Source organism: Pipistrellus hanaki (assembly GCF_964339955.1).
Source record: "Pipistrellus hanaki genome assembly, contig: scaffold_39, whole genome shotgun sequence".
In the NCBI taxonomy this organism is placed as follows: domain Eukaryota; kingdom Metazoa; phylum Chordata; class Mammalia; order Chiroptera; family Vespertilionidae; genus Pipistrellus; species Pipistrellus hanaki.
Window position 1 is genome coordinate 137757 of NW_028182294.1, and position 23428 is coordinate 161184.

Sequence of the window (23428 nt, forward strand, 5' to 3'; positions counted from 1 at the left end):
TTCTGAAAACCCGACGGCGTCTGAATGGGGAGAGGCGACAGCTTTCCCTGAGACCAGGACGCGACGGGCGCCCCTTCCACCCCCACTTCCTCTCCACGCAGCCCCGAGAGCAGCCGGAGCCGGGAGGGGCGCCGGGCGCGAGGGTGCCCTGGAAGAGAAGGTGGACACCCCCTGGTCGGCCGGTGATGGGGACTCATCTGGGGGAGCCCTCATGACCCCCAATCCCCTCGAGGCCCAATCCACGGGCTTGGCAATGTGGGGTTCGGAGTCTGCACGCAGGAATCGGTGGCCTTGCTGTGTCGGTTGAGCTGTTTCGGCCAACGGCAGGCAGCCCAGAAGGAAGTGCCGGCCAATTCCGTGCACGCTGGCCTCCGACAAAGCGTGCATACAGGCGTCACTCCGCCACGGAGCGGAGCGGCCTGCGGGCACACAGGCTGGGAAAGGCTGCAGCGGCGGCGAGAGCAGACACAGACCAATGTGAGCGCACCGGCCGCTGTGGCCTGGGAGGGGCCGTGGCCTGGGAGCGGCCGTGGCCGAGCCAGCGCCATGGGGACTGAGATTCGGTGCGAACCCTCGGGGACCCCCAAACAGAAGAAAGGCGTCCTCCACGCTGACGGAATCTCAAGGGGCACCCAGCAGCCCAGACACTCCGTGGCTCAGACACTCCGTGGCTCGGACACTCCATGGCACAGCCACGCCGTGGCGCCGCGCTCGGCCTCAGAGGAAGCACATCCTGACGCCGGCTCCCCCATGGACCGGCCTGGAGGACGTTGTGCTCAACAAGTCATGCCGATCGGGGTCAGGCCACCGACAGCAGGCTCCCTGCCCGTGCCACCCAGGACCCACGTCTGCTCCCAGGGTGACAGCCACGGAGCCCAGCACAGGGTGCGGGCGCTGCCGGCTGGCACTCCGCAGTGCTGGGCATGAGGGCGCTGTGCTGCCAGACCCCCCGCCGGTGTGGGGGGCCGGCCCTGGGCGACGGGGGGGACTGCGGGAACAGGGGAGACGTGGCGGGGCAAACGGACGCAGACTCCGCGGCCTCCTGGTGACACCGTCCCTCCTCCTCCTCCTCAGCTTCAGGGGCAGCACCCTGGCTGGGAGCTGGCCGAGCCCACAGGGCAGGGGGGCACCTGGCACAGGCACACCGAGTGGAGACGGGAGGAGGGGCAGACGCGCGGACGGGCCGAGCGACGAGCCGGCAGGCACTGCGTCTCGGTCGGGTGTGTCCGGAGACCGCTCCCGACGGGCACGGCTGTCCTCTTTCTCTCTCGTTTCGGAGCATTTTTAATTTTTTAAAACATGTTTTATTGATTTCTTACCGAGAGGAAGGGAGAGGGATAGAAAGTTAGAAACATCGATGAGAGAGAAACATCGATCAGCTGCCTCCTGCACACCTCCCACTGGGGATGTGCCCGAAACCAAGGTACATGCTCTTGACCGGAATCGAACCCGGGACCCCTCAGGCTGCAGGCCAACGCTCTATCCACTGAGCAACACCAGTTTCGGCTTTCGGAGGACTTTTAAGTCACTGAACTCGTCAGCCCCTTCCTGGGCAGGTCTGGGGTGACAGGCGTCTCGGGCGAGACCTCGAAGGAATGATGGTCTCGAGCCTCCGCCGACGGGCACGTGACCCTGTCCGTCCACCTCCGCCCCGGGACCCGCGGCCCTGCCTTCGGGGTGCCAGCGGAGACGGGGGCCCCCGAAGGTGAGGTGTAGGATAATTCCGAACAATGCTAATCCCCCACTCCTGTTTGGGTCTGGAATGCCGAGCCGGCACCTGCCGCCGGGCTCGCCGGATCTAAGCGGCCGGGCCCCCAGCTCCGTGACACGGAGGCCGGCCTGCTGGGACGGATGGGAGGGAGGCCCGACCTGCGACCTCTGCCGCCTCAGGGGCCCGGCAGCATGGCCTCAGCCAGACCGGACCTCCGAGCGGCGCCCTCAGCGGGTCCTAGGTACCCCGAGGCACCGGCTCCTTCGCTCATCCATCCGATCACCCAGCAGCCACCAGGCTGCCGGCCCGGGGGCGCTCCCAGCCTCCCGCGGGGCTCCGGCTGCAGAGGAGGCGCAGAGACACCACCCCCCCAGGCCCTGGCGCCCCGTCTTGGGTCTGGCCCCCACGACTCAGCAGCTGGTCCGGCTGCCAGGCGGCCCCAGCCTGCAGATCAGAAATGGCCCGGCCGGGGACCTGGCCCAGGCCGGGGTCCGGGGGCCTCACCCGCCATGGGGTCGGAGCCCCCCGCCTCTCCGGGCTGGGCGGGGTGGGGGTGCCAGCACGCCCGGGGTGTGTGTGTGGGGGGGGGGGGGCAGTGGCAATCCGGACACCCAGAAGTCAGACAGACTCAGAGGGCAGGTGCTGTCAGGGCTCACTCTCAGTGCACCAGGGAATGGCGATGGCCAGTGGCTTTGAAACGTGCGGGGACGGAGGGGGGCCGCCTGATCTGCCACTTGGTCCCCACCAGCCTCATCCCAGGAGGACCTCAGAGCTGGGGTGCGGGGCTCCCCTGCGGGCAAGGGGCCTGAGCTGCTCGCCCGGACTGAGCGGGGTCCAAGGCAGCACCCCCTGGGCCGGGCGGCAGGCACCCCGACCTCGAGGATGAAAGCATTGCTTTCACTTTGGGAGTTCCTGATCCTGCCTGGCGCCCCGCTCCGTTCGAGGATAGGTCACCTTTCGGGGGGCAGTGGGGAGGGGGCACTGGCGGGGGGCCGAGGGACAGCAGGCTTGGGGTCAGGGCTGACTGAAGCGGGAATCAGGGTCCAGGACATACGTCACCGCCGACCCTGGCGGCCTGTGGGTGCCTGGCATGGCCCCCTCAGACCCGGCAGGACCTGTGCCAGCACGCCCGGTCTCCCCGAAGGCCTCTGGGGTGCGCTGCCAGGGCGAGGGGCCGGGGGTCCCCGCCGCCGGGCGGCCGGCCGGGCAGCTGTCCCCCGGCGGGCCCGCTGAGCCGCAGAGGGAGCGGCCGGCATCCCGGGTCAGCCGGACGGCCGGACGGTGCGAGGCCGCGCGAGGGCTGCTCAAAGCGCCCTTTGTTCGGGGTCCCGCCCGCGGGCAGCTGCTGCAGCTGCGCCCCCGACAGGCTCCTGGCCCCCGACATGTGCTGGGCACAGCTGGGCCTCCGCGCCGCCACCCCCGCCCGCCACGGCGTCGCCTGGCGTGGGCCGGGGCCGGGCGCCCCGCGGGGCGGGCGGAGGGGGATGGGGAGTGGGCAGCTGCTGGGACCACCCTGGGACCGACCTCCCGGCTCCCCAGACCTCCTCCTCGGCCGCCTCGGCTGCGGTCCTGGCTGCTCCTGTGACCCCGGCTGTCTGTCCCTGCTGCCCGTGACCTCTGACCTGCACACAAAGGCCCTGCGGCCCCCCAGACGCCCCCCCTGGGACGGCAGGCGGGAGGCGCCGTCAGCAGGCGTCTGCGTGTTGGTGCTCAGATGTGTGTTTTCTGTCACATTGGCCTCTAACGAGGGAATGTCACCGTGTGGGAGCCAGTGCTCGCACACCCAGCGAAACCCCAGCCAGCGGCCTGGGCCCCGGGGTGAGCGTCCCCGTCAGGCAGCTGAGGTGGGGGCGGGGGCACAGGGCCCAGCTCTCCCCGTGGCCGGCACCTCGTCCCCGTTGGAGAGAAATGCAGGCCGTTGGCATATAGTGCAAAACCGCGTCCATCAGGCTCCCCCCATCTTCCCTGTGGGCTGTCACAGCGTGGCTCCCCCCGTGTGGCTGCTCCCGCACGGCTCCTCCCCCGTGGCTGCTTCCGTGTGGCTTGTGGTTTCTGAGCTAATCACACCCAACTTTCTCCACCACCAAGACCCTGCTGAACCCTAACTGCAGAGGGAGCCTGCTCTGAGCTGGGAGTCCCGGCCCCGCCTTCCTGAGACTCGTGCATCTCACTTAATGTCCTCCCTCTCCCTTCACCCCTCCACAGCCTCGTGGGTGAATAAACATCACTTTTATAGGGTTCACAGGAACCTGTATAGATGCAGAGGTGGATATATAGATTAGGTATAGATATAGAGATGGAGGTAGATGTGGTTATCGGTAGAGATGTGGATGTAGATGTAGATATGGATATGGATACAGATGTGGGTATAGATGTGGATGTGGGTGTGGATATAGATATGGATGTGGATATAGATATAGATGTGGATGTGGATATAGGTATAGATATAAATATAGATACAGATACAGATATAAATATAGATACAGAGAATGGATATGGATATAGATATGGATATGAATGTGGCTATAGATGTGGATGTGGGTGTGGATATAGATATATATATAAATATAGATACAGATATAAATATAGATACAGATAATGGATATGGATATAGATATGGACATGAATGTGGATATAGATGTGGATGTGGGTGTGGATATAGATATATATATAAATATAGATACAGATATAAATATAGATACAGATCATGGATATGGATATAGATATGGACATGAATGTGGATATAGATGTGGATGTGGGTGTGGATATAGAGCAGAGAGAGGGGGTAGGTAGATACAGACAGGTATGGATGTACAGACACGGGTACGGATATAGATGTGAATGTGGATATAGATATAGATGTGGGTGTGGATAGAGCAGAGAGAGGGGGTAGGTAGATACAGACAGGTATGGATGTACAGACACGGGTACGTAGATTACTTATTTTTCTGCAGCCGCCTGCGCCTGGGTGTCCCGTCTCCCCGGGCCGCCCCGGGCCCTCGCACACACACCCGGGTGGGGCCCGGAGCACAGCCGGCGCTCTCCTCGGGCGCCGAGCAGACGGTCAGAGCGAGCCCCCAGGCCCCTCACTCCGCAGGCCACGGGCGCCCAGCCTCCGCCCGCGCAGGGGGCGCCGTGCCCCCCGATGCACCCGCCGGGTCCTGAGCCCGGGTGTGGGCGGGATAGGAACAGGGTCTCTGGGCGTGCCCGGCCCCGATGGGACACCGACCGCACAAGGCGGGGGCCCATGAGCGTGAGGCTGAGCTGGGGAGCCTTCTGGGTGCAGGGAGCCCCCGGGCACCGCCACCGGCATGGGGGGCCTGGTTCAGACGCCGTCTCACGCCGGAGGGACACCCGCCCACGGCCGGGGCTCCGAGCTCAGGCCGAGGCCGGACCAGGGTCCCTGGGGAGTCCGGCCGCGGCCTGAAGCTGCTCTCCGGGGAGGGTCCCCGGCTCAGGAGACGGGGCCCCTTCTTATGGCAGGACAGGCTCTGAGGGCAGAGCTCAGCTCAGCACACGAGGGCCTCCTGAGAGAGGGGCCGCCCCCCGGGCTGGGGCAGGAAAGGCCGGGGCGGGGGGGGGGGGGTGCCCAGGACTCTCAGCAGCGAGAAGGTGGGGGCTACGGAGCAGCAGGACTGAGACCCGGGGCCGAGACTCCCCTGATCCCACACGGGGCCTCGCACAGGAGGGGCCGTGGCCGCCCTGCAATTAGTGGTCGGAGCGGAGGCCCGCGCCCCTGCCCGAGGCAGCCCCTTCCCCCGCCGCCGGGCTATTTCCGTCCGCAGAACCCCACTACGAGGGCTGTTAACCCCAAAGGCAGTCCCACCCTGTGGTCGCTCCCCGCCGGGGGCGGGGGGAGGGCAGCGGGCGGTGGGACTTATCGCCCGAGAGCCTGAGCTTCTGGAAAGTTCTCCTGAAGAATTCACCCAGAACTAGGCGCATGCCGAACCGAGAGCCTCGGGGGGGGGGGGGGGGGGGCAGCTGGCGTGGCCCTGGGTGCGAGTGGGGTCCCTACGGCTGAGCCAAGGGCGCCGGGACCCGGGCCCAGGCCGGAGGTCGGAGGGAGGGCCTGTGTGTGGGGAGCGTGCCCGTGTGCAGCGGTGCCGTGAGTGCACGCGGTGCCCACGTGTGTGCGCCCGGCTGCGCCGTGTGCCCCGGGTGCGGGCAGGCGGTGCCGGGAACGTGTTCCCCTCAGGAGGGCACGGGCGGAGGGGACGGCTCGGCCCGCGGTGCCAGGCTCATAGCGAGCAGCCCGGGCCTGTGCTGTGTTGAGGCCGAGTTCACAGACAGAGCATGAGCCGCGGGGCCTGCTGGGCGGAGGACGGGCCCGCATTCCGGCCGCAGAGGGGGTGCGCCCCCCCAGCGCGGCGGGAGGGAGCGCGGAGCGGGCGCCCGCTGGCCGGCCGGCGGCTCAGGGACGGGCCCCGCGCTCGGCTCCAGCAGGGAGGAGCCGCATCCGGACAGCTGCATGCCGACGCGGCAAACCCGGTCCCCAGGCCCCGGCCGACATCCATCACGGGGGCCCGCTCCCCTGCTGGCGGGGCTCCGGCGCCTGGAACGTGGGAACGAGCCCCTCCAGACACACAGGCTCCGGGATCCGCTCGGGAACGGGGGGGGGGGGAGGGGGGGGGCCGAGGCCCGGGGCCAGGAGAGAAATGGGGTTCCCCCCGAGACGGCCCGGGCCGGGGGCTCCGGGAGGCGGGCGGCCATCGCTCACGGCTCCCGCCCTCGGCGCCCCCCGCCCCCCGGCCCCTCGCCGACGCCAAGAGCAGCGCGGCTCCGGGAACACGAGCCACGGCTCCCTGGCGGCCGCAGATGCGAGCGGCCCGCCCAGAACATTTGTGGGAAATGCACCCGGCCAGGTGGGGGCTGGGGAGGTCAGCGAGGGGACATCTGCACCACGGCCTCGACGAGGCACGGGGACGGGGACAGGCGGGGAGAGGCGGGGGCGCCAGGCGCATGTTACCAGCAAAGGGAGAAAAGACATGACCGCTCCCTCCGCGCCGGAAACCGGCCACAAACCCGGCAGCCCGCTCGCTGCCCGCTCCGGCGACACCCCAGCTCACCCACCGCACGGCCAGCGCAGCCTCCCGGCCAGAACACACACCGGCGCGGCCCAGGGGCTGAGTGTCGACCGAGGAACCATCCCCATCAGGGCACAGGCCCGGGGTGCGGGCTCGATCCCCAGTGTGGGGCGTGCAGGAGGTAGCCTGTCTGTGATCCTCTCTCATCCTTGATGTCTCTCCCTCTCCCTCTCTCCTCCTCTATGACATCAATAAAAACATCTTTAAAAAACAAATCACAACCCAAAAAGCAGAGATGGAAAAGGAGGAAGTAAAAGTGACTGGGTCAACAGGATCATCAGCACAGAAAACCCTGAACCAGAAAGAAAGAAAATTTTTTTAAAAGAAAGAGGCTTGGAGGGCGAGTGAGCTGAGCCCCTGGGTGCTAGGTCCGCCCACGAGCAACCCACAACTGGAAAGAAGCCGAGAGACACCAGTCCGCGGCCGACACACGGACTGCCCCGTGGCACATCGCACACGGCACATGTGAGGCCCGCGCCTTCGCCGGGGAGCGTTGGAAATGCACAGTTCGTGCACCCGGCCTCTGGTTTGCACACAAAACGCACCGGACCTGGACTCTCCACGCCACTGACAGAGAAGCATGAGGTCGAGACGGTTTACAGGCCGCGCCCTGGGGACCGTGCGCCCGGGCAGGGGAGACTCAGACCCGCGGGCCGCACGGAGTCCGGAGTCGGCCCCACCCCGGAAACCGAGCTTTGGAAAAGGGCCACGTGACGCGACGGGCGAGGGCCACTCTTTCCCACACGTGGCAGCGGCACAGCCCGACGTTCACACTCGGGGCTCACCTCAATCTTCACTCACGGGTTTGCAAAGAGTAACCGCAGATCCACACGGAGGCTTCCGACTGAAGCTGCAAACTGAAGCGGCCAGAGGGGGCCAGTGCCCGGATAAGGGCGACCCCCCCCCCCCCCCCCCCGCTTCTCTCTCCCTCCCTCTTTCTCCCTCTCCCTCCCTCCCTCTCTCTCTCTCTCCCTCCCTCCCTCTCTCTCTCTCTCTCCCTCCCTCTCTCTCTCCCTTTCTCTCTCTCCCTCTCCCTCCCTCTCTCTCCCTCTCTTTCTCTCTCTCTCTCCCCCTCTCTCAATAAATGGAAAAAATAAACCTACTAGAAGAATAAACACAATAGAAGAAAATCTCAGTAATCACGTATTCGGCAGAGATTTCTGAAATGTGGCATAAAAACAGCACAAAACACATAAAAAAGGAAAAAGCAATACATTTTACTCCATGAAAATGGGTCACTTTTCATCTTTTTAAAAAATATATATTTTTTATTGATTTTTCATAGAGAGGAAGAGAGAGGGATAGAGAGTTAGAAACATCGATGACACAATCTACAATAGCTAGGATTTGGAAACAGCCTAGGTGCCCGTCAGCAGATGATTGGATCCAAAAACTATGGTACATCTACACAATACTCTGCTGCCATAAAAAAGAAGGAATTCTCATCATTTGCAGCAACTTGGATGGAATTGGAGAGCATCATGCTGAGTGAAATAAGCCAATCAATGAAAGAGAAACACCACATGACCTCACTCATTTATGGGTAATAAAGAACATAATAAACTGATGAACCAAAAGATAGATACGGAGACAGTAAAGCAACAAGCAGACTGTCAAATTACAGCAGGGAGGGGAGGGAGATCTGGGGGAGATAAGAGATCAACCGAAGGACTTGTATACATGCATATAAGTACAACCAATAGAAACATCGATGAGAGAGAAACATCCATCAGCTGCCGCTTGCACACCCCCCACTGGGGATGTGCCCGCAATCATTGTCCATGCCCTTGACCGGAATCGAACCCGGGACCCATGGGTCCGAAGGCCGACACTCTATCCACTGAGCCACACAGGCCAGGGCCACTTTTCGTGTTTAAAAGACACCATTACGTGAAGGAGAAGGAACGCCGTGGGCGGGGGCGGGGGGTGTGTAATCTGTAAAACGCGCAGCCCGGTGCCTGAAGGACAGACGGACGGCGCCACGGGAGACGGCAGGGACCAGGAACCGTGCCCGCTCATCAGACGCCACACGGAGGGGGGACGCGGGGGAGAGGCCCGCATCACAGTCGCGAGGAGGGAACACAGGATGTGGGACACGCTGCCCGGCCACGGGCGGGCTCACGTGGAAGACGCCGCGTGTGGGTGAGGGCGGAGGCACGGGCAACCACGGAGGCGGAGTGCAGGTCGGCGCGGTCGGTTCTTAAAGAGGAAAACCCAGCCCGGCCGGCTGACTCAGGGGTTGAGCATCGACCTCAGGAGGTTAGGGTTCGATTCCCGGTTGGGGCACAGGCCCGGTGGGGGGCATGCAGGGTTCTCTCATCACGGATGTCTCTCTCTCCCTCTCACGCAGGAACACGCTTGGTCATGAAAAAGAACTGAGGATCGACACGCCACGGCCACGCCCGGCGAAGGAGCCACGCGGGCAGGAGGGCGTGAGCCTGAGGACAGGAAACCGGGACACACAGCCAACCCGCAGGGACGGGCCGGCCTGCCGCCCTCCCGAGAGGGGGGGGCGGGGGTCCCCAGGTCACGGGGACACTTGGGGGGTCAGGGATGTGCTGGCTGTCCTGATGGCTGCGATGGTCTCGGGGTGCCCGCAGGTGCCAGTGTGTGCACCCCTAAAGCGGGTTTGGGTGCAAGTGGGCAGAGTTCATACCCCAGAGGCCACACACCCTGTGCAGGCCCAGGTGCACGGGTCCATCTGTCCGTATGTCCGTCCGTCCCCCCCCTTGGGTTTCAGGAGGACATCAGGTCTGAAAACTCCCGATCGAATCCCAGCTCCCGCCCGGGGGGGGGGGGCACTCTCCTCAGGCCTGAGCCCCCTGCCCCGGTGCCCCCGCCCTGGTGCCCCCCGTGGTCCCGCCCGAGGCCCTGACACCCCCGAATGTTCCATTCACGGAGCCCCAGGCCGGGGGGGCGCCCCCCACCTGGAGCCCATCTGTCTGGGTGGTCCGGGCGCCGGAGCCTGGGAGAGCTACGCCCACACAGGCCGCCCGCAGCCAGGAGCCAGGCCCACGCTGCCCAGCCCCTCCGCTGCCCCGGCCCCCGAGGCCCCTCCACGGCCGGCGAGGGGACTGAGGGGCGCTCTGAGCTGGGAGAACAGGGCGTCTCACACCTTCCCAGGCGAGGCAGCCCCCCGGCCGGCCCCGGGTCCCACGGATGTGCTCACTGCAGGGGCCGGGTCCCGGCGTCTCCCCCAGTGACCCCACAGGCTGCCACAGCCCCGGCTCTGGTCCCCCACCCCTCTCCCCGCAGGCCTGGCCATCCCCCGGCTCCAGTGTGGCTGCCGTGCCGGCTCTGAGGCCAGTTTGTGAGGCAGAGCTGGGGCCAGGCTGGGGCCGGGCTGGGGCTGGGGGTGGGGGTTGTGGTTGGGGCTGAGGGCTGAGGCTGGGGCTGGGGCTGGGGGCTGGTGGCTGGGACTGGGGCCAGGACTGGGGGCTGTGGTTGGGGGCTGATGGGCTGAGGCTGGACTGGGGTTGGGAGCTGGAGGCTGGGGCTGGAGCTGGGGTTGGGAGCTGGGGCTGGGGCTGAGGCTGGGGGCTGGGGGCTGGGGCTGAGGCTGGGGGCTGGGGGCTGGGGCTGGGGGCTGGGGCTGGGGGCTGGGGGCTGGGGCTGGGGGATGGGGCTGGGGGCTGGGGCTGAGGCTGAGGGCTGGGGGCTGAGGGCTGGGGGCTGGGGGCTGGGGGCTGGGGCTGGGGGCTGGAGGCTGGGGGCTGGGGGCTGGGGGCTGGGGGCTGAGGGCTGGGGTTGGGAGCTGGAGGCTGGGGGCTGAGGCTGGGGGCTGGGAGCTGGAGGCTGGAGGCTGGGGGCTGGGGGCTGGGGGCTGGGGGCTGGGGCTGGGGGCTGGGGCTGGGGCAGGGGGCTGGGGTTGAGGGCTGGGGCTGGGACTGAGGGCTGGGGTGTTAGGGCCCAAGCTCCCCCCTCCTGCGCCGAGGTGCCGGTGACGGGGAAGGGAAGCGGTCGATGGCGCCAGGGCCTGGCTCTGTGGGGACGGAGCGGGCGTGGCTGCGGCTCCGAGGGGCGTGCGGCCTCTGCACCTGCACAGTGAGCCCCCTGCACCAGCCCCCGGGCACCCCACAGCTCGTCCCATTCTCCGCCGTCCCGCCGTCCCGGCCCCCGCTGCGCCCCGAGCCCCCGTGTGGTGTCAGCTGCTGCCGCTCCCCGCAGCCGCTCCAGCTGGCCGGGTCAGACGTGAGAACAAGGCCGAACAAAACGGCCCGGCCGACCCCCCTGACGGCGCCCCTGACGGCGCCCCGGCCCCGAGCATAAAGGGAGCACCTGTCCCAGGACGAGGCCCTAATCCCCTAATCCCCGCCGGGCCGCTCGGGCCGCGCTCGCCGGCGGGTGGAGGGCGGGAGCCGGCCGGGGCGGCCGGAGCCGGGAGCGGACACCCCCCCGGCAGGTGTCGCTCCGGGGAGGGCGAGGGCTCTGTGGGGGCAGCGGCCCCTCCGCCCGCACCGAGCTGGGGCTGGCGCTGGGCGCCCCACCCGCCTGCACCCCAACCCGGGAGGCCCCGTCTCTGGTTACCGACCGACCTGGAGCTGAGTCATCAATTTCTAAAAAGAGGGAGAGAGGGGGGCTGTGGGGGGAGGCGGGGGAAGAGACCACCCAGACGCCGGGCTGTGCAGGGAGAGACCTGGAAACCACGCACACGCAGACTCACACGCTTACACACATGCGCATGCATGCATACATGCACACACACTTACACAATACACATTCAGGCACACACGTGCACATGCAGACACACATGGACACACACAGGCACAGAGAGAGGCATGCACATGGACACGGACACACACACACACACACAAGGTGCCGGCCACGGGCCTGCTGAGTGGCGCCGGCGTGGTGATGGGCCCTGGTCGGCCCCAGAAGGGATGAGGCCAGAGCTCCCGCCCCCCCCCCCCCGACCAGCGGGTGGCTCCCACAGGGAAGGGGGACTCCCACGGGGGAGGGTGACACCCACGGGGGAGGGCGGCCCCCGAGGAGGAGGGCAGCCCGCGGGCCTCCGGGCAGGGACGCCCCCGGAAGGAAGGTCCAGGTGCCAGGCCACCCCTGCATTCCCGGGTTGAAGCCGGAAAACAGGAAATGCCATGAAACACACAGGCCGGCCTGCAGTTCCCACAGCTGGGGGCCCCTCCGGGCCGGCCTCGGGCCCCGGCCTCCAGTGGACCCTGCACCAGGCATGAGCCAAGCCCCCCTCCCTACAGGGCCAGCTGAGCACGCAGGCCCCGCGGTGGCCGAGGGGAGGGGGACGGGGGGGCGGGGGGCCGGGAGGGGCAGGTGGACGTGCGGCCGGTCCTCCCCTCCCTCCCCCGGGGCTCTCGCCGGCCCGGCCCGTCCACCTGACGCGGGCCCTTGCCAGGGCTCGGTGACGTGTTCTCGGGAAGGTTCCAACCATTTCTCCGCTTCCTCCTCCTCGCCCCACCCGCTCCCGAACGGCCTGATCGATAGGCCGGTCCTGGCAGCGAGGCCGCGGCCGGCGGGGCACACACAGGCCGTCTTTGTTACAGAACAGACTCGAGGACACCGCCCGGGGCAGGGTCCTCCGAGAAGGTTCTGGTTACAGGGCGGTCCCGTGTTCACGCTCTCCGTCCCCGGCCGCGCGAAGGAATGCCAGCTGTCCCCGCAGCTGCCTCGGCCGAGCCAGCCGGCCGTGCCCGCCGGGCGGGGCGGGGGGCGCCGAGTCCTTCCAGCCCCCCCCCCCGCCCCGGCCTCCTGCCCGGACCCCCTCGGGGCCGGAACACGGGCCCCTCACACGTGGGACCCGCCCCCGGGGCGGCCAGGGCACAGGAGGGGGCGAGGCCGCCCAGGTCCAGCCACCCAGCCAGTGACAGCCACACGAGAGGAGAGAAAATGGCCGCAGCCCGACGGCGGGGCCCAGGGCTGAGCGTCCACCCAGGAGCCAGGATGTCCGGTCCGTCCCCGGTCAAGGCACAGGCCAGGGTGGGCTCACCCCAGGGGGCGCGGCAGCCGACCCAGGACTCTCTCTCATCATTAGTGTTTCTCTCTCTTCTCCCTTCCCCTCTGACATCAGTAAGAACATCTTTTTCTTTTTTAAGAAGCTGCTGCAAACACTGAGCTGGCCCTGGTCCGAGAACAGGACACGCACCAGGGTCAGGGGTCAGGGAGCGAGTGCCCTGCCTCGGGGACGCGGGAGGCGGCTCGGGCTGTGTCCCCGGACCCCCCAGGGCAGGGCTCTCGGTCTCGGTCGCAAAGCCTCTGCTCACGGCCTCAGGCAGGGACCTCGGGCCTCCCTGACCCCACCCGGCAGGCAGGCTCCGGCCCAGCCTCCCCCTGCCGCCCCAGAGGCCCTCGCCCCGCCCCGGTCCTGGGGTGGGCACCAGGGCTCCGCGGAGGAGTGACCCCAGGCCTGAGGGGCGGCACCGGGCCCCGAGGGGGCAGACAGCGGGGCCTCCTCCAGCTCAGTGCTCCTCCCCGAGCACGGGGCCCAGGTCTGCCTGCGGGAGGCTGCCTGCCACGCAGAGGGTCAGCCGGCAGTGGCCTAGCACCCACGCGTGTGCCCGCACAGACCCACGCATGCCCCCACACAGACCCACGCATGTGCCTGCACAGACTCACATGCGTGCCCGCACAGACCCACGTGTGCCCACACAGACTCACACGCGTGCCCACACAGACCCACGCACGTGCCCACACAGACTCACGTGTGTGCCCGCACAGACCCACATGCATGCCCGCACAGACCCACGTGTGCTCACACAGACTCCCTCCTCCGGGGCCCAGGTGAGGGTCGGGTGCAGGCGTGGAGCCGGCGGAGTGAGGGGGAAGGACCCAGAGCCGGCGCGGCCGACGGGAAGGCCTGGGCTGCTGGAACATCTCAGCCTGCGGCTCCCAGGGGCCGGGGCGGAGACAGAGGGGCCGAGGCCGAGGGGCCAGGAGGGGCCGGGGGTCGTCCCGGGCACCCCGAGGTCCGGGCCAGCAGGCAGGCACCCCAGAGGCCACCTATGAAACAGGCGCTCGCCAAGCTGAGCTGAGGGCTGAGGGGGCCCCAGCAGGAGGCGGAGGAGAGGACGAGACCTCGCGGGGTTCTTAATGGAAACTCGAGCAGAGCCGGGCAGGGGTGACCTCCGCCCGGACTCACCCTCCACAGAGAGGGCGCCGGGCGGGGCGCGGGACAGGGCCCCTCTGGGCAGGGAGGGTGCAGGGAGGACCCCGGGCCCGGGGGAGGTGGCAGCTGGGAACTGGGGAGGGGGTGCAGCTGGCAGGGTGGATGGAGGGGCCGGCGGCAGGAAGCCACAGCGATGACCTCATCCCCGGCCTCCGGCTCTGGCTCCAGCTGGGCCTGGCCGCCCGGCTCCGGGCAGTTACCTGTTCGCCGGCTTTGGGGGCTCTGGGTGGGTTTGGGGAGAAAAGCAGAGAAGAGTGTGTTTTAGAGACAAAGCCGGCCTCTCCCTGTGGGGAGGGCCTCCTGAGAGCGGGCTTCTGCCCCAGCGGCGGGACAGGGCGGGGCGCGGAGAGCCCCCAAGCCTGGGGCCCCTTCGTGGGGTGCGCCCAGAAACACGGGCGTGGAGCGTGGACACGCGTGTGCCCCAGCACCGTGGGCAAGCAGGCACAGGCGTACACACGTGCACACGTGTACACACATGCACACACGTGCACACACCAGAGGCCTGGGGCCGTGCTGAGCGCCCCGGCCCGGGAACCGGGGACAAAGCTCGAGCTGCAACGTGGCGGGAGCAGGCCCCGGGCAGACCCCGGGCGGGGCGCTTCCAACAAAACGCTTTTTCAGCGAATTTGCCTGGCTCAGCAGAACGCTAATCCCCAGGCCGGCCTCCCGGCTGAGATAACAGGCTTCTGGCACGGGCGCGGAGCGGGAAGAAATATGGGCTCTCTGGGAAAACACAGCGCCGAGCGCATTTTTTCCCATTTTTTCCGCCGGAGCCGAGCCGAGCCCCTCGCGGGGCCCAGCAGCCTCCCCGCAGCCGCGGCCCGGCTCCCTGGGCCCGCGCCAGCCCGCCGTCCGCGCGACCACAGCGCCCCCTGGCGGCCGGGCCTGGGGTCTGTGAGGATCCCGGCCTCCTCCCCGCCCGGCCTCTGGGGGGTCGGCGCCCCCAGACCGAAGCCCCCCGGGAAGTGCCCCCGACCCCCACTGCCCCAGGAGCCCCGGGCCCTGAGACGGTGAGCGGGGGGCCCTCCTGTCTGCCCCCCCAGCACCCGTGCCCCTCCCGCCAACACCCTTCTCAGGGTGAGCCCTCCGGGCGTCTCTCTGCACCTCGCACCCCTTCCCGGCCGCCCCACGGCATGCACAGCTGCCCCCGGGCAGGGGATCCCTGTCTCCCCCAGCACCCCACTCCCTGGCCCCACGCGGCCGGCTCCCGGGACCCAGCACGGCCGAGGCCGAGGCCGTCCCGCCACCCTCCCCTCACAGGAGGGGAGCTGAGGCCAGGACCCCGCGGCCACTCGCCTGTCCTGGGGTCACTCAGGGTGCGCGGGCCCCGGAGGCCATGCTGGGCTCCGGGCGAGCACCCTGGGCCCGGCCTCCCGCGTGTGGAGGGGGCACTGAGCCGCCCAGTCCCAGCACCCGGTCTGAGAGCAGCGGCGAGGGAGGGGGGCAGGCCCCCCCCACAGAGGACAGGACCCACGGAGGAGGGGACCCCATGGAGGAGGGGACCCCACGGAGGAGGGGACCCCATGGAGGAGGGGACCACGGAGGGAGGGGACCCCATGGAGGAGGGGACCCCACGGAGGGAGGGGACCCCACGGGGGAGGGGACCCCACGGGGGAGGGACCCCACGGAGGAGGGACCCCACGGAGGGAGGGGACCCCACGGAGGAGGGACCCCACAGGGGAGGGACCCCATGGGGGAGGGACCCCACAGGGGAGGGACCCCACGGAGGGAGGGGACCCCACGGGGGAGGGACCCCACGGGGGAGGGACCCCACGGGGGAGGGACCCCACGGGGGAGGGACCCCACGGAGGGAGGGGACCCCACGGAGGATGGGACCCCACGGAGGGAGGGGACCCCACGGGGGAGGGACCCCACGGGGGAGGGACCCCACAGGGGAGGGACCCCACGGAGGGAGGGGACCCCACGGAGGAGGGGACCCCACGGAGGGAGGGGACCCCACAGAGGAGGGGACCACGGAGGAGGGGACTCACGGAGGAGGGACCCCACGGGGGAGGGGACCCACGGAGGGAGGGGACCCCACAGAGGAGGGGACCCCACGGAGGGAGGGACCCCACGGGGAGGAACCCACGAGGGAGGGACCCCACGGAGGGAGGGACCCCACGGAGGGAGGGACCCCACGGGGGAGGGGACCCCACAGGGGAGGGGACCCCATGGAGGAGGGGATCCACGGGGGAGGGGACCCCACGGAGGAGGGGATCCACGGGGGAGGGGACCACAGAGGAGGGGACCCACGGAGGAGGGGACCACGGGGGAGGGGACCACAGAGGAGGGGACCCCACGGAGGAGGGGACCCCCCGGGGGGCCGGTTCAGGGGCTCACAGAGGCAGGGACAGCCAGGCTGCCTGGGAAGAGCCAGAAGCCAGTGTGTGACCTGCCGGTGGGGGAACAGCGGGCCCCGCGCAGGGGTGTGTGTGTATGTATGTGTGTATGTGTATGTGTGTGTGTGTATGTGTGTGTGTGTGTGTGTGTGTGTGTGTCGGGGTCAGGGAGAGTGTGGGACTCGAGGGCGTGGGTGCAGGTGGGCTGGGTGCAGGCAGGTGCTGGCTGAGCAGGGCCCTGGGGCCCGAGAGGCCAGGCGTGTCCTACACGTGCGGGAGCTGCTGGCGCGATCAGGTCTTTCCAAACACGTGTGTTGTACTGACTCCAGAGAGGAGGGAGGCAGAGAGGCCTCAGTGATGAGAGTCACGGACCGGCTGCCTCCTGCACGCCCCATCCGGGATGGAGCCCGCACCCAGGCCTGTGCCCCGACCAGGACCCGCCCGTGACCTCCTGGTTCATAGGGCGTCGCTCAGCTCCTGAGCCGCGCCGTCCAGACAATCACGGTTTTTAAAGGAAGACCTGTACCCCTCCTGCCCGTGCACATGCGTGCACACATGTGTGCACACACACGCCAGGCCTGATGTGTGCAGAGGGGCCGGGGGCAGGAGGGCGCAGGAGGTAGCCCCCAGGACAGAAGAGGGGATGGGGGAGGGGGGAGGGAGGTGGAACCACAGTGGGAAGGGGCTCTGTGCTCCGTGCATACCCCCTCGCTGGTCCCTGGCCCAGGCCCCGGCCCCATCCTCAGCAGAGGACACTGCCCGCAGTTCAGAGATAGGCCACCAGGGGGCATGCAGACCTCAGAAATGTGAGGGGAGAGGAGGCGGCGCCAGGAAGGAAGCTGGCAGCAGGCAGGGAGCAGGGGGCAGAGGGCAGGGGAGCAGGGAACAGGGGAGAAGGGGGTCAGAGAGAAGGGCAGGAAGCTGGGGACAGGGGAGCATGGGGACCCCAACACGCTGTCCCTGCGGGCCTGGTGGCCATCCAGCTTGGCCGCTGCCTGTCCCTATTTCTACGTGAGCAGCCACAGAGCCGAGCGCAGGCAATAACCAGCTGCCAGGACCCAGGGCGGCGGCCCCAGGACAGCGAGGGACCCCCGTGGGGTCGGCCACTGACAGCCACTCCCCGCGGCCAGGGAGAAGCGTGTGGGCACCTGCGAGAGCCTGGCTCACAGAGGGCGCCCACACCGGCCGCTCAGGCCCCCGCGCCCACAAGCAGAGGCATCGGGGTGCCCGGGCAGGACGGGGGCTCCCGGGAAGAGCCAGGGGGCACCGCAGGGCCCGGGAGCCGGGCAGGGAGCCACCAGAAGGAACAGCCGCGGCCGTGTCCGCAGCAGGCGGCCCTGGTCATGTGGTCGCTCGGACCCAGGCCCGGAACAAGGCCCAGAGCGGCCGTGGCACGGACACGCGTCACCGTGAACACGCCACCCGCGTCCCGGCCCTGGCTCCCGGGTGGCACGGCGGCCGGGCACCGAGAGCCGCAGTCTGATTCCCGGACGGTCAGGCAGCCGCCGGCGTCCCAGCCCCCTGGGCGCCACACAGCGGGGCCCCCTGGAGGTGCTGTCTGTGTGTCCCAGACGGGCGAGTCCCTCCAACCACAGCCCGGCCCGTGGCCATGTCCTCCCTCCGGCCCAGCTCAGACGACGCCTCCTCCAGGAGGCCTCCCGGACCACCCCTCAGGCCTGCTGTCTCACTGCTCCCATCCTGCTGGTACCAGAGCTGGGGATGGGGACCCCACTCCTCCGGCCCTGACAGCGAGGCAAGACCACGGCCCGCGGCCAGCAGAGGGGGCCTCCGGGCTCCATGCCGGCGGCTCCCCCACCCCACGCCCGCGGCCAGCAGAGGGGGCCTCCGGGCTCCATGCCGGCGGCTCCCCCCCCCACGCCCGCACGGCGGAGAGGCCCGGGCGGCGCGGCGGCTGCCGGTACGTACCATCCAGAAGAGGGTCCCGGTGGCCAGGGCGACGTACTGCTCGATGGTGGACAGCACGCTGAAGATGAGGCAGACCAGCACGATGAGGAAGCTACAGAGAGTGGACACGGTCAGCCCGGCGGCTCCCGGGGCCGCCCGCCCCCCCAGGTGTCCCCCCAGGCGCCCGCCCCCCCAGGTGTCCCCCCAGGCGCCCGCCCCCTTAGGTGTCCCCCCAGGCGCCCTCCCCCCACCCCCAGGCGCCGAGCCTGCCCCAGCCCCGGTGCCCACCGGCCGTGGACCAGGCGGTGAGGGCTGCCCGGCCGCCCAGCGGTGGGAGCTGCCCCCCCCCCCCCCACCAGGGACAGGCCCTCAGCCAGACAGTGCTGAGCAGGAGCCGGGATCCCAGGTCCCTGCAGGGTCCCCATGGTCCTCCCCAAGGACGGACGGACGGATGGACAGACAGACCGCTGCTGCCTCTGGGCCGGGACCTTTCTCAGCCCTGAAGCCGCCCTGAGGCCGAGGGACCGGCCCCCGGCTCCCGGCCCGGGCCCCCATTCCAGACCCCGGGCGCTGCCCAGGACCGCAGGCCCAGGGGGTCCCTGCCTGCGTGCCCCTGACACAAGTCAAAGCATTTCCGCCTCTCTGCACCCCTGAGGCCCTCTGCCACTCCCAGGATCAGGGTTCGGGACCTGGGCACCTCGGGGCCAGGGCTCCGCTGACCGAGTCCCATCAGCACGCCGCCCGCTCCAGGTCACCCGTCAGGCGCACACCTCGTGCTGCTGCCCCCCCTCGGCCTGCACGCCCACACCCGCCCCGGCCTGGGCTCAGCTGCCCCTGCCCAGGGGCGTTGGCCTCGGCGGGCGACCTCCTGGCTGTGGCAGCCGAGGGGAGCCTCTACAGATGGAGGCACAGGCCGCTCTCGCCCACGTCTGGCGTCCTCGTCCGTCTCCCTGCCCAGAGACACCGGCTGGCGACCCGGCTGCGGCCACGGTCAGGGCAGCCTGGCCTGGGGCACCCGGAGGCCTGGGCGGGACCGTGAGGGCGGGGAGGGTCCCGGCCCCGGGTGGCTCCGCGGTGGAAGGCGCTGTGCTGGCGGCAGGCGGGACCCCACGCGTGGGCCTGGGGCTCGGAGCCCGAGGGCGTGGCGCCCCCTCCTGCCGGTGCAGGCGAGCCCGGCCCTGTCCCCAGCCAGAGTCCCGGCTCTGAGGCCAGGCAGCCCCACCTGAGAGCGGGCACGGAGGCCCGGAGCACGGGCGCGGCCCTTTCCAGCAGGCCGTGGGGGGGCGTGGGGGGGCGTGGGGGCGTGGGGGGGCCGTGGGGGGCCGTGGGGGGCGTGGGGAGGGCCGTGGGGAGCGGCGTGGAAGGGGGCGTGGGGAGGGCCGTGGGGGGCGTGGGAGGGCCGTGGGGGGCGTGGGGGGCCGTGGGGGGTGTGGGGGGTGTGGAAGGGGGCGTGGGGAGGGCCGTGGGGGCATGGGGAGGGCCGTGGGGGCGTGGGGAGGGTCGTGGGGGCGTGGGGGGGCATGGGGAGGGCCGTGGGGGCGTGGGGAGGGGCGTGGGGGCGGGGGGGCGTGGGAGGGCCGTGGGGGGGCGTGGGGAGCGGCGTGGAAGGGGGGCCGCAGGCTGCCCGCCCCGAGCCCAGGAGGCGCGTGAGCGTGGCAGGAGGAGGCCTTGCAGGGGGAGGGGGCCGGCGGGAACAATGCCGGGCCTGTGCCAGGGGCCGAGCGCCTCCCGGCTGTGACTGCAGCCTGGCCCGGGCGCCCGGCTTATCGGACATCGCCCGCGCCCGCAGCCCCAGGTGACCGAGCACGCGGCGCCCCGAGCCCTGCCAGGCCGAGGACCAGACTCCAGCCCGGCCCCGCCCACCAGCCCAGGCCTGTGCCTCTGAGAAGCGGAGCCGGGGCAGCCAGGAGGGGGCCTCCCTCCGCCTTCACCGCCCCGGGAGGCTGCGGGGGTGGGGGGAGGCCTGGCGGGGGAGAGGGGGCGGGCTGGGGTGGGCTTCAGGGGGAGGCCCGCCCTCGGGGTCCCCCAGCCCTGCTCCCAGCCGCTCCGTCCCCAGTCCCCCCCACGCCTGGCTGCGGGCAGCCGATAAGGAAGCCTCACGGGTATATTTAGAAGGTGCCCGAGCACAGCCTGGAGGGACCTCGCAGACGGGCCTTCTCTGTCTGGAGGCACCACGTCCCCGAGAGGGGTCCTGGCCGCCTGCAGGTGCGCCTGCACCCGACACTCCCCCGTCCGCCTGCCTCTCGGGCGGAGGGTCCGGGGAGCCTGGGCCTGGGCCTGGGCCTGGGCCCGCTGCCTCTGTCGGCTCCCGGCGGCACTGAATGGCCAGGGCTGCCCGCTTCCTGCCATAGCACCGGGGGTGGGGGGCCCTCAGGCCGCCCCAGAATGGGCCTGCAGGGTCCCTGAGGCCGTGGCCTGGGCAGTGGCCTGGATGGTGGCCTTGGGAATGGCCTGGGGCGGTGACCTAGGGCTGTGGCCTGGATGGTGGCCTGGGGCTGTGGCCTGGGGCAGTGGTGTGGACGGTGGCCTGGGGCAGTGGCGTGGACGGTGGCCTGGGGCTGGCTCCGGGGGGAGGGCTGGGCAGGGCCGCCCAGCACTCAGCACTGAGGGCCGGGGTCTGTGCAGGGGCGGGTCCGAGGGCAGGCGTCTGGGCGAGGCAGGCACTGGGCACTGGCTTCCCCGGTCACCCGGGGACAGGCGGTCCTGCCCCTCCAGCCGCCGTGAGGGTCAGCGTGTCCAGGAAGCGCCTGCTTCCTCCCGGCGGCCGGCTGGGGACACAGCCCGGCCTGGGCGCCTCCTCCGCCTCATCTCCTCTCAGCTGTGCCCTTCGCCCGAACACACACCGGGCCCCACGCGTGTGCGAGGCCCGGGCCCGGGTGCAGGGCTCTGCAGGCGGGGCCCACGGCCGCCCGGCCTGGCGCCCGCCCACGCCCCCGCAGAGCGGCCGTGGCCGGGAGGAAGTGGCTGCAGGCGGCGGGCCCCGGTGCCCCCCGGGCAGGCCGCCATTGCACCGTGCCGGACGCAATAGCCATTTTATTTCAGGCTCAGCATCCTCGAGCCCCAGAGGGCAGCCGGCTCCAACCCGGGGTGGGTCACCACCCAGCGCTGCCAGCGCCACCCAGAGGGAGAAACCCGGGCCACGGAGGGACCCGGACGCAGGAGCCAGGCCTCACCCGCCGGCCACCGGCCCTGTGGGGGGTTCAGAGACGGAACCAGTCGGTGCCACTCCCCCCCAGGCAGCCCCCGGTGGCACCTGGGCACTCGGAACAAAATACTCACTCCATGCCCTGCCCGCGAGGCCCGTGGGCTCTGTCCCTCATGCCCACGCCAGCAGGGAAGCGCCCACTATGTGCCTGGCACCATGCTAGGCTCCAGGGACAAGCAGACATGGGGGAAAGATAATAAGCCAGAAAACCTATGCACAGACCATGCCCGCTGCTGGGAGCTGTCGCAGTGAGTGACAGGGAAGGGGGCTGTCAGTCACAGTGAGTGACAGGGAAGGGGGCTGTCAGTCGTAGTGAGTGACAGGGAAGGGGGCTGTCAGTCACAGTGAGTGGCAGGGCGGGGGGCAGTCAGTCACAGTGAGTGGCAGGGCGGGGGGCTGTCAGTCACAGTGAGTGGCAGGGCGGGGGGCTGTCAGTCACAGTGAGTGGCAGGGCTGGCAGCTGGAGGCCAGGAGCGAAAGCAGGACGAGGACCTGGGGCGGCAGCGATGGGTGCGAGGCAGCCAGGCCCAGAGACCCTGCAGGCAGAGGACGGCCATCTCCGAGCACCACGCCGCCTGGAGCTGCGGACACGGGCTCCGGGCTGGGCCCTGCCAGTGGTCAGCCGCGCTCCTGGCCGGGCCCCAGAGACCCAGGCAGACGCTGAGGCCCCAGGAAATAGACTCGGATGCCAGACACGTCCAGCAGGAGGGACGTCAGCAACGGGTCCGTCCGGCCACCACACGGCACCGCGGCGGGCACCTCCCAACGGGCTGCCCACACCCCCGGCTGCCCGGGAGCCGAGATCCGGGCCGTCCTCTGTCAGGCCGCCGCTGGCCCGGGGCCAGGGAGCCGCAAGAGGAGGAAGTGCAGAGGAAAAGGGGAACCGGCGAGGACGGGCCAGGCCTCAGCCGGAAACCCCGGCTCCTCCACCGCCTCCCGCTGTCCTGTCCCCGGACGGGAGCTGCCACTTCCTGCCGCCGCCGGAGCAGAGATATCCTGGAGCAGCGCCCCCTCTGAGACCCCGCCCTGCCCCGCAGCCCCCGCCCTGACCCCTGGCCGCCCGCTCCCGGCCTGGCCCTCGGCAGGGGAAGGGAGCCCGGTGGGGCTGGGGCTGGGGCTGGGGCTGGGGCTGGGGCCGGGGTCGGGGTCCTGGGAGCAGAGAAGGGAACAGGTCTGGGAGCGAGCGGATGGTCAGGGGCGAGGACGGCGGTGACAGTTCACAGCTGGGAGCTGCTGAGTGGACACAGGGGTGTTCTCCCATGAGGGGGGACTCGTTCTCCCATGGGGGACCCCCCACGATGCCACGCCCCCGTGTGCGCTGTGCTCTCTTTCCATCTTGCCGGCCAATCAGAGCGCCGTAACCTGACCCTCCAGGCGCCCATGGGTCTCGGGAGCAGGCCCGGCGAAGGGCTGGCAGCCGGTGACCTGGCCCCGCGTCCCCATCACAAGAGTGGCTGGAGCTGCGGCCACAGGAAGCCGGGCCGCGGGGGGAAGGGGAGACGGAGCAGCCGCCGTAGAACGGGGGGGGGGGGGGGGGGGGGGGGAGGGCGGGGAGCACCCTCCAAAGACTCGGGCTGGCGGCCCCCCTTCTGGGCACAGCAGCCCCGGGCGGAAGGCAGGGCCGGGGGACGGGGCCGTGAGCATGGCGGCCTCGGCCACCACAGCCGGGGGGAGCCCACGCCCGTCCGTGGGCGAAGGAACAACCCGGCGTCATGAAGGCGTGGGCGGCGCTCTGACACCTGCACGGGCGGACCGGCCCCGGGAAACACGCGGCCACGGCCGAGGTTTCTGATGCCACGCCCACGGGACCACGGCGGGTCAGAGCCACGGGCGGGAGACGAGTGGGGCCGGGGCTCGATCCCCAGTGGGGGGCGTGCAGGGGGCTGCCTCTGACATCAACGGGGGCAGGACTCAGTCTGGGACGACGGAAAGTTCCGGAGAGGGTGGTGGTAACATCGGCGCAACGCGAACGTGCTCCTCGCCTGAGCCGTGCACGAGGGGGGGGCCACGGCCGTCAGTTCTGCGTGGTGTGTTTCCCCACAATTAGCA

At 69.7% G+C, this 23428-nt stretch overlaps 1 protein-coding gene across 3 annotated transcripts in view; it reads right to left on the reverse strand.

The window, feature by feature from the left end:
• Nucleotides 1-23428, reverse strand: part of KCNQ1 (potassium voltage-gated channel subfamily Q member 1) — a 166188-nt gene that overhangs the window by 133223 nt on the left and 9537 nt on the right. For all 3 annotated transcript variants that reach the window (XM_084907067.1, XM_084907068.1, XM_084907069.1), the window contains exon 2: nt 18196-18286. In XM_084907067.1, coding sequence (XP_084763193.1) covers nt 18196-18286 — 91 coding nt within the window. The remainder of the gene's footprint in view (nt 1-18195; nt 18287-23428) is intronic.